The 11,427-nt window shown below is 38.5% G+C and overlaps 1 protein-coding gene across 1 annotated transcript in view; it reads right to left on the reverse strand.

The window, feature by feature from the left end:
• The window catches only part of IMMP2L (inner mitochondrial membrane peptidase subunit 2), a 38,707-nt gene extending 27,839 nt beyond the window's left edge, over positions 1-10,868 (reverse strand). The window contains exon 1 of the mRNA XM_069106956.1: positions 10,734-10,868. Within this exon, the coding sequence (XP_068963057.1) occupies positions 10,734-10,868 (135 nt within the window). The remainder of the gene's footprint in view (positions 1-10,733) is intronic.
• Positions 10,869-11,427: the final 559 nt, after the last annotated feature.

Consider the following 11,427-nt stretch of genomic DNA (forward strand, 5'->3'; position numbering starts at 1 on the left):
TTCAAGGAAGCACTCAATGAAAGACAAATACATCTACCCCATTTTCAAACAACTCACATTCCAGTGAGGGACACAGTATACAAACTATATATATATGTATGTATGAGAAATACACAGTGAAGATAGAGGGGAAGCTCTTTTAATCTGGAAGGGAAAACAAGGGAGGTAATGGCCTCCTGCAGAAAGTATTATTGAAGCTAAGTTTTAATCAAAGCCAAGAAGGCCAAGAGACAGCAGCAAAAAGGAAAAGAATTTTAGGCATAGGAAACAGCCAATAAAAGTATGGAATCAAGATATGGAGTATTATTTGGACAAACAAGAAGGCTGATGTCTGGGGTGGCTAGGTGGCGCAGAGAGTAGAGTGCTGGCCCCAGAGTCAGAAGGACCTGAGTTCGGATGCAGCTTCAGACACTTCACACACACACACACACACACACAGAAAAACTAGTCGTGTGACCTTCGGCAAATTACTTAACCCCAATTGCCCTCCAAAAACAAACAAAAAAAAGGCTAATGTCACAGAATTTGAGAGTATACATAGGGGAGTAAAATGTAAGAAAACTGAAAAGGAAGGAACAGAGCCAGGGTGTGAAGGGCTTTTAAAAGCCCAAAGATTTTATACTGGATCCTGTAGATAATAGCCACTTGAATTAATTGAGAAGAGGAATAACATAGTAAGAACTGAACTTCAGGAAAATTATTTTGGCAGCCAATTAAAGCATAAATCAAAGTAGCAGAAGATTTGAGGTTGGGAAACCAACTACTGGGTTTTTCCAATGGTCAGAGTATAAGATGATGAGGGCATATTCCCAGATAGCATCTGTGACTAAAGCAAAAGAAACACAAACAATAGATGTTGGGAAGATAAGAGGAAAATTTGGCAATGAATTAGATATGTGAGAACAAAACTTAGAATTCACATTTGACACTGAGGTTAAGAATTTAGGTGAATAGTAGGGATTATAGTGCCCTCAAGAGAAAGAGGGGAATTTGAATGAGAGGAAGTTTGGAGGTGGAATCAACATTTTAGAGTGATAGGGAGGAGAACAGTAAAGCCCCTTCCACAAAACTCCTCTAGACATCTAGAGGATGTATCAGATATTTGTATTGTACTGAATCTTGATGGGAAATAAAGAAGAATTTATAATGAATCATTTGTCCAGTCCAGCTTGGCATAAGGAGACTGACAAGGAAGTTGCCAGATGCTGGGGATGAGGTCAGACCAGGAGACAGTCATATGTGAGTGCTCAAGGAGAGACTGTGAGCCAGGGCAAGAAAACTTACCAGACCAGTACTAGAACACCTGTAGATGGGGAAAGGCACAAAATGGCAGCTTGTCAACCCCTACCCAGTTTTAGGTCACAGATCCAGAGAGGACTGAGACCACATGTACTGAGGTCAGCTACCTATGTTGACATGCTTTAAGCAGTTTATTTAGAAAGGAGGAAATTCAGAAGCTTTCAGGAGCAGTGGTTTAGCTCAGGCTTCACGCTCAAAGCAGCATCCTAGCCTGCAGAGGAATGACAAGGACAGGAATCCCAAAGGGGAAGCTGTAATTTTTCCACAGTGAACTTTTCAATTGACTAATAGGGGCTGAATCCAGCAGCCTTGCTCACGTTCAAACTCAGGGTCAGGAGCTTGCAAAGCTCAGACCAGACAGATAAGGAGAAGAACAACAGTAAGATCTTGCCCTGGATCACACCACCCTGGAATCACTGAAATTTTATAGGTCTTCAAGCTGTCCCCTAAAATTCTGGAATGACACAACACTCAGTTTCCCAATAAAACAGCAACCGGATGTAATTATGAGGGAAGCTGAAGATCTTCTCTGCCCCTAAATAGGTCTAGGGAATTTGAAGATCATCCCTGCCCCTTAATGGGCCTCTAGTGGAACCAAATAGGAGGGGCTTGATTGGGGAGAGGCTTGTTTTTCAGGAGGACTTATACCTTTTGTTACTTTGTAATTAGATAGTGGGTCACAAAAGTCGTTATGTCCTCTGACCCTGAGAAGGCTATATATACTCTGACGTGAGATTTGCTTTGGGACTCACTTATGGGAAGAGTTGTGTGATTTGGCCAAATGAGACTCTGAGTAGCCATTAAGTCCCTAGCTTTGAAAACCCAGATGTTGGCACTTCTCTTTCTGATAACTGTGTATATATGTAATAGTCAGACAGCAAGAAGCCCTGTCTGTTGGTCTCTTGAATTGTGTTATTTTCTCTGTCTATATTTTTTGTCTGCTTGTTATATTTGTTTGCATTTTTAAGTCCAAGGTGCTGACTTTTTCCCCTGAACTAAGTGAATGTTATATATGCTTGATTAAAGTAAGATTGTTTATCCCTTCTGAACTGCTTTCCTTTAAAAAGCAGATCAAGGAACCTGGGCCAACAGCCATCCTGAGTATGCTAGGGTGCTTGCTGTTACACAGGGCCAGTCTAGATACCTTCTCCAAAAATGCTGCATAGTCTATCCTAACATCAAGTCTGAAGTCAGGAGGTAGTTGAAAGAATTAATAAACAAACAAAAAATAATCCCACCATAAAGAAGTATTATAGTGGTGGGGAAGCTGAAGTCATAAATTCAAAAGATGAGAATGACTTGAAAACATCTACAAGCAAGCTTCAAAGAAAAAGATAATTTGGTCACACACCCAACTAGAATGCCTGGAAGAAATTAAGCAAGAATTTTAAAAATGTTTTTATAAGGGTAATGTAAGTGGTAGAGAAAAAATGAGAGCTATAGAAGAAAAAAATCAGAAAGAAAATTAATATCTTGGCACAAGAGGAACAAAACCTTACCCAAGCAAGTACTTTACCTCTCTATTAAGAGGGTAGCATGTTTCATCATTAGTCCTCTACAAGGACTAATTAGAAAAGAACCAAATTAGAAAGAACCAAACAAAGCAAATAATTACATAAGGTTACAAGAAATATCAAAACAATGTCAAAATACTGAAAAAATAGAAGCAATACAAGGTACTTCATAGCAGAAGCAACTGATCTGAAAAACAGACTGAAGGGGAAAAAAATTAGGAATCATGGGACTACTTGAGTGCCATGATAAAAATAAAAAGTTCAGACATCCTATTTCAAGAAATTTTCAAACTGCTCATATCTCTTAGAATCAGAAGGCAAGTGGAAGTAGGACCAACCCTCCAATAAATTTCTGAAGGAAACTCAAAAACAGTAAGTTACAGGAATGTTGTAGCCAAAATTAAGTTTCCAGGTAACAGAAAAAAATACTGTAAGCATACAGAAAGATTTCAAGTAGTGAGGAGCCACAGATAGGAGTACATATGAGTTAGCAGCTGACACTCTAAAGGAGTGGACAACACAGAATACAATACTCAAGAAGGTAAAGAACATTATCTTGAAGTCAAGAATAACTTAGCTACCAAAACTGCATATAATGCTACAAGGTGGGGAAAGGACTTTTAATGAAATAGAACTACCAAGAATTCCTGATGAAAAGACCAGAGTATTGTAGAATTTTTGAAGTTCAAACACAAGAGTGAAGAAAATCATAGAAAGGTAAACATGAATTAAGAAAGGTAAAGGGCTAAACAAGGAAAAACTATTAACATTCAAATTTGAGAAGATGACATATGTGTTCCCTCAGAATCCTAACTTCATCAGGGGTCACAGAGGGAGTATAATTAGACAAGGCCTGAAAATAGTTTTCTTGTTTTGATGATCTTTAGAAAAAAGAATGGAAAAGAGAGGAGAGGAGGAATACATGGGGGGGAAGGAAGGTTAGGGGAAATTATCTCACATAATCAGGGTATACAAACATATCTATACAAACAAAAAAGAAAATGTGGGGAAAATGGCTAATACTTGAACCTCAATCTCATCTGAATTAGTGTAATGGTAATGAAATTTGAAGATCCCTTTGTATTGGAAAGCTAACAGGTACTTAGCAATTATATCAAACTAATGTCAAGCTAATTATATCAAACCTCTGTTAAAGAAACAGAAGGTATGAACCCCTGTTGCTGACATAACAGGAAGGGACTGAACAAGGAGGATCTATAACATATATAAGGAAGAGTACAAGCTAGACAGTCAAAATTTCCAGGGGCAAGTATCATGGAGGCAGGGAAGCTGCTGCTGGACTGAAGACTGAACTAAGAACTGAGAATAACTGAGAAAAGGAATGAGAATTGAGAACTGAGACAGAATTTCTTGGAGCAAGCTACATGTAGGCTGGACAAAGTGATTTTGATTTAGAGAATGGAGCTTATGGTGCTGAAGACTTCCGAGGGCCAGCTGGAGCTGCTGAGGATTTCTGAGGGCCAGTCTGAGGTGCAGAAGACTAAAGAAGCATGATTATGGTGCCAGGTACTTTATACAAATGTTGTTGTGACTTTGTTAATGTGCATGAATGTTCTTGTGGCTTTGTTAAGCCTTGTCTTCCCAGGAACAGAGACTGTGAAGGGTTTGAGATGGACTGGACACTGTGAGATCCAATGTGGAGCTCAGAGATCTAGACAAGGAGCTGGGAGCTGTCTGCCTTTGAACTCAGGTGGCAGTCAATTAGATTGGGGGGGGGGGGGGGGGGGGGTGGGGAGGAGAGGGACGGCAAGGGGGTGGAGCCAAGGGGGGGGGCAGGGATTGAAAAAATGGGCGGGGGGGTTGTTGGCCTTGAAGGCGGGGGGGAGTCAAGTAGGGGGGGGGGGGGGGGCAGAGCTGGGACCATGGAAGAGGAACCATGGGAGCTGAAAGCCTGCCCAGAGTCAAGATGAAAAGACCTCCCAGTGGGTATTGAGTATTAACTAATGAAATTATAATTTACTTGTGACCTAGGGGTGGATGGCTTTTGTATTTTCCACTACCCCTTAAGAGGGTACTGAGCAGTGACTGTTGAAGTCATAACTTAATTGCATCCCATGGGTAGATAATTTTGACTTTTGTATTTTGTGACCCTTAAGGAGCCTCCTTAAGGATGATTGAATGATTGAGTTACTAAATGATTGAGTTACTAAATGACTGTACTTTGTTCAAAACTATGTGACCACTTTGATGAAAACTATGCGGCCATTTTAGAGATAAGTTGTTGAGTTGTGACATTGTGAATGCTGTACCTTGATTTTCCGTGAATGTTTTGCTCTGATTTGTTATTGAATAAATAGAGAATTCAACTATACTATGTAATCAGAACCTTGAAAGCTGTTTGTAGCAGCAGTCCTCTAGAAAACTGCTTGTGCTTGGCTTTACATTATGGCATAGTTGGTAGGATTACAAAGTATAGTGCCTCTATTTGTTTCAGGATCCATGGCCATTTGGACTGAGATTGCAAGGCCAAGGATCCTGGAAGGGTGGAATGTAATAGTAATGAAATTTGAAGATTCTTTTGTATTGCTAAGCTAAGAGGTACTTAACACCTAGTTTTAAATTAAGCCTCTGTTAAAGAAACAGAAGGTATGAACCCCTGTTGCTGATGTAACAGGAAGGGGATGAACAGGTAGAAGCTATACCATATTTAAGGAAGAGCAAAAGTAGACAGTCAGAACTTCTTGGGATAAGCTTCATGGAGGCAGAGCAGCTGAGAGAGAGACAGAGACAGAGAGAGAATTTCTCTCAGAGAGCATCTGAAGGCTGTGCTGCTGGATGGGAACTTCCTTGGAGAAAGTGATTTTGAGAATGGGAGAAAGTGATTTTGATTTTGAGAATGGGAGAAAGTGATTTTGAGAATGGGAGAGAGTGATTTTAATTTTGAGAATGGGAGAGAGTGATTTTGATTTTGAGGACAGGAGAACTGCTGAAGAAGACTTCCAAGGGCCAGCTGGATAGAGAGAGACAGAGAGAGAAAGACAGAGAGAGAGAGAGACAGAGACAGAGAGAGAGACAGAGACAGAGAGAGAGAGAGAGACAGAGAGAGACAGAGAGACAGAGAGAGACAGAGAGACAGAGAGAGAGAGAGACAGACAGAGACAGAGACAGAGAGACAGAGAGAGAGAGACAGAGACAGAGAGAGAGAGACAGAGACAGAGACAGAGATAGAGAGACAGAGAGAGAATTTCTCTCAGAGAGCATCTGAAGGCTGAGCTGCTGGACTGGAACTTCCGTGGAGAAAGTGATTTTGATGTTGAGAATGGGAGAAAGTGATTTTGATTTTGAGAATGGGAGAGAGTGATTTTGATTTTGAGAGCTGGAGAAAGTGATTTTGATTTTAAGAATGGGAAAGAGTGATTTTGATTTTAAGAATGGGAGAGAGTGATTTTGATTTTGAGAGGTGGAAAAAGTGATTATGATTTTGAGAATAGGAGAAAGTGATTTTGATTTTGAGAATGGAGCTGCCCAAGACTTCCAAGGGCCAGCTGGAGCTGCTGAGGACCTCCAAGGGCCAGCTGGAGCTGCCAGAGGAAGCATGACTCTGGTGTCCACACTTCGTCTGTCTGTGACTCTGTTAAGTTTTCTCTTCCCAGGAACAGAAACTGTGAAGGACTTGAGGTGGACTGGATACTGTGAGCTTCAATACAGAGCAGGAACTGCAATGATTGCTGCACAAGGAACTGGGAGCTGTCTGCCTTTGAACTCAGGTAGCAGTTGGTTAGATTTGGGCAGGAGCTCGGACCATGGAAGAGGAGCCATAGAAGTTGAAAGCCTGACCCAAGTCAAGATGAAAAGACCTCTCAGTGGATACTGAGTAGTGACTGATGAAATTGTCTGAGTAGTGACTGATGAAATAGGGTACTGAGCAGTGACTGATGAAATTGTAATTTAATTGCACCCCAGTTGCGGAGCACTTTGACTTTTGTATTTTGTGTGCCTTAAGGAGGCCTCCTTAAGTATTATTGAATGATTGAGTTACTAAATGATTATACTTTGTTGAAAACTATGTGACCACTTTGGTGAAAACTATGTGGCAATTTTAGTTATAAGTTGTTGAGTTGTGACATGGCGAATGCTATATTTTTATTTTCTGTGGTAAGCTATAAAATTCTGAATGCTGTACCTTGATTTTCTGTGAATTTTTTCCTCTGATTTGTTACTGAATAAATAGTTTGCTATACTATGTAATCAGAACCTTGAAAGCTGTTCACAGAAGCAGTCCTCTAGAAAGCTGCTTGTGCTAGGCTTTACAATTAGTCAAAAGAAGGAAGAACATACACACAAAATTCAGTAAAGAAACAGATTTCACTCAGGGATATAGGAGCAAGAAGGGAGAAAGGGAATTAGAGAAAGGTAGATTAAAGGAAGAGATTAGTATTAAACAAAACAAACTCTAAGGATGTGCAAAAATACTTATAACTTTTTTTGAGGTGACAAATAATGAGAATATGAGGGGGTGTCCATAAATAGGAAGATTGAAGAACAAGTTATGGTATGATGAAATATTATTATGCTAAATTCTTATAAGTACAATAACCAACTGCAACTATAGAGGGCTAATGATGAAACATGTTACCCATGTTCTAATAGAGAGGTAAAGTACTCAGAGTACAGAAAAAAACAAAAAATAAAATTTTGAATATGCCAAAATGAAAAGTTATTTTGATTGACTATACATGTTTGTATTCAGTTTTGTTTTCATTTTATTCTCAACTGGAGAGGGGGAACAGGAGTTTGAGAAAGAATATTTCAGGAGAGTACAGTATAATGAATTCTTCCCAATGCCTTCCTTTATAGAGGGTAAAAACTGGACACTCAATTCACTTTATTTAGCAACTGCTGCTTTGCACAGTTTCAACTCCATGAAACAAGAAGGCCCCTAGTGTTTAATGTCTCCCTCTATCCCTGCACATCCCCACTTCCCAGTCACCTATTGTGTATTGTCCCCTACATATAAAACTACAAGCTCTTTGAGGGTAGGGAATGTCTTCTTTTTTGTTCATTGTTTCCACTATATTTAGTACAGTGCCTGGCATATAGTAGGCAGTTAATAAATATTTATTGGACTGTACTGGATGTTGTGATTTAAGGTTTGCAAAAGAAATATTATCAAACTTTATCTCATTTATGCATTTACAAATATTATCTCACAACAACTCTGTTAGGTATTTGCTATTATTATCCCATTTTTCAGGAAACTGAGGCACATAGAGGTTTAAGTGACTGGTCCAGAGCCACACAGCTAATCTGACGCATGATTCAAACTCAGGTCTTCCTGATTCCAAATTCGACACTCTATCCACTGTGCTACCTAGGTACCTCATATTAAGGTGGACCTTACTTATACTTAAAAAGTGAACCAAGGAAATACACGTATAAATCATACATATGAATGTATATACATGTACATATGTACATGTGTGTATATATGTGGGGGTAGTATGTACACATGTGTAAAAAGGCAAAAATACACCTATAGATAAATTCTGGAGATTAAATTTAAGACAATAAAATGTTATTTAGATTGTACTAAGTATTTGTCAACCTTTAAGTTTGAGAATTGTTTATTATTTTTATAATTTATTAATATTGTTTGGACCTAGTTTTATATGACTAAAAATTATGTGGCTAAAAAATTATCTAACTCAAAAATATTGCCACATAGAGAAGGCTCCCTGTAGAGACTTCCAAAAGAAGCTAGGGGAAATTTTAAGGATTGCTTAGATCCCGCCCAGTACTTGTTGTGAGTCCACCCCAAGATTATGTTTTGGGTTCCCCAAAATAGATTGACATCTCCTGATATACATCTCAAAACGCAATTCTCTTGGAGACTACATACAGTATAGGCTAATCAGGCAAGTGTCCTTAGGTAATTGTCTGAACTCACTATAATGTAATCTCACAAAGACTTGGAGAGGGAGGCACCCTTTTTTTTTGCAGCTCTCTCTACCAAATGACCTAATAAATGTCATTCTAAAATTATTTCAGATTCGGGGGTTTGCTCTCATGAAAAAGAGAATCAATCAGGTAATATTTATTAAGCTCTTACTAGGCACTGTGCCAAGTTCTAAGAATACAAAAAGAGTGAAAAGAGCCTCTGGCTGCCAAGGAGCTTACAATCTAATGAGAAGCAACATGCTAACAAATATATAAAAAGCAAGCTACATACAAGATATACTGGAAATACTTAACAAAGGGAAGGCAATAAAATGAAGAGGAGTTGGGAAAGGCTTCTTTTAAAATGATGGGATTTTAATTGGGACTTAAAGGAAGACAGGGAAGTTGGGAGGCATGGAGGGACAGGCAAAGAAAATGCCCAGAATCAAGAAATGGAGTATCCTGTTCACAGAACAGCCAGGAGACCAATGTCAATGGATTGAAGAGTACCAGGCAGGGAATTCATTATAGGAAATCTGGAAAGATAGACAAGGAGTAGGTTATGAAGAGGTCTGAATGCCAAATAGAGAATTTTGTATTTGATCCTAGAGGTGATAGGGAGCCATTAGAGTTTCTTGGGTAGGGAAGTGACATGGATGGACCTTTAGCTTTAGGAAAATCACTTTGGTGGCTGAATTGAGGATGGATTGGAGTGAGAAGAGATTTGAGGAAGGCATACCCACCAGTAGGCTATTGCAATAGACCAGGCATGAGGTCACGACAGCCTGCCCTAGAGTGGTAGCAGTATCAGAGAAGAAAGGGGGACATATATGAGAGATGTTGCAGAAGTGAAACAGCCAGACTTTAGCAATAGTGTGGCTATAGTGGAGTGAGAGATAGTGAGGAGTTGAGATAACCCATAGGTTATAAGCATGAGAGACTAGTAGGATGGAAGGGGGAAGGCCTTAGGCAGAGAAATAATGAGTTATGTTCTGAACATCTTCAAGAAGAAAATTCTTGATCATTAAAAAATATAATTTCCCTCAATTTTATGGGTATACAATTCAGAGGATTTTCAGCATAACTGAAGACAATCTTTCTGGTCTTCAACACGCTTATATCAACACCTGAATATCTAAAATTACTGCACCAGTACTTTTTTACCTGGTTCACAAATATCAATAATAAAATAACTGAACATCCCCAATATATTGTCATCCTATAACATTCCCCCACCAAAAAAATGCAGAAATATAACTAAGTAAAATAATAACAACAACAATAATAGTACACAATATCTTGTTTTCTAAGTGATAGGTATTTGATTCCAATATCTCAAAGTAGTATGTTATTCTTAATAAATGTTTCCTAGAATCTCTAATTGTTTCACTAAGGAAAATCACCACAAAAATTTATCTGACAAATTTTCTCATTCAATTTTTTTGAAGGGCATTTGAAGTTAAGTGACTTGCCCAAGGTGACGTGGCTAGTTTTTGTGTTAAGTGTCTGAGGCCAGATTTGAACTCAGGTATTCCTGACTCCAGGGCTGATGCCACTTAGCCACCCCTCTCATTTAATTTTAATCCTTCTCTGGTTTTTATATAATTAAATAGGGATAAGAACTAGGACTAGGATTGCATTTGTATAAGTAACTGGCTGGTAAGGAAACTCCTCTTACCAACACAGGTTTGCACCTTCTCTGCAACTTAGAAAGTTGTTGCCTAAAGCTCTGAGTGGTTCAATGATTTAGCCAAGACCATGTATCTTCCTGGCCTCAAAGGCAGATCTATATCCTCTTCACAATGTCTCTCTACAGAGTGTATGGTATTCCAGAAAATACCAACTATTTGGTCAAGTAAAGCTTCATCAATACTTGTCTTTTTCTTTTTGCATATAAGTTTCAATCTGTCTTCATCATGAAAATATTCAACTTGGTTCTCATTTCCAGAATTTAATAAATGAAAAATACATGTCCTATTGAATATATTAAAAATACTAACAAAAAATAAAGCTTTTATTTACCTGCATTGAAGCACCATCTACTCTTGCAACACAGGCCACTCCATCCAGAAAAGTTACTGTTATAGGCATAGCAACAAAGAAACCTCTCACAAAGGCCTTCAAATATCGTCTCCCAAAGCCTTGTATCAACCCCATTCCTAAAAAGATGAAAGGCAAAAAAAGGGAAAAATCACATAAGAGAAACAGACACTTTTCAAAAGAGGTCTTCTACTAGACGTGAATTAAAAAGGAAGGAAAAATATCATTAAAAACAATTACATATTAGATATATGATATATATATAGCCAAACAATGACTTCTTCTCCGAACACATTTTCATACTGAATTCTTTTATACTACTAGAAAACCTTTGATTTAAAACCCTAATGACAAATTCATTAACTCTGCTAAGCTGTTTACAGCAATGCATCAAGATGAAGTCCAGCTAGGTAACTTCAGTGAATAGCTTCCAACTACAAGGCAGAAATAATTATAGAATGACAAATGAAAATAAAATAAGCCTTCCAAAATTAAATTCTGCCATATTCCAACCTGGTGAGAAATCTATGCTGGTGAAAAAAATCCCACTACACACAAGTGAAATGTAAAGATTATTCACCTCCATTTAGCATTACTTACAATTACTTAAAATTGCAAGTCATGTCATTATCTCCCTGGTGTCATGGTCCTCTTCAAGAATGAAGGACAAACCACA

The sequence above is a fragment of the Petaurus breviceps genome, unplaced genomic scaffold (assembly GCF_028583685.1).
Source record: "Petaurus breviceps papuanus isolate PSGF00001 unplaced genomic scaffold, PetGlider_PUasm1.0 84, whole genome shotgun sequence".
Classification (NCBI taxonomy): Eukaryota; Metazoa; Chordata; class Mammalia; order Diprotodontia; family Petauridae; genus Petaurus; species Petaurus breviceps.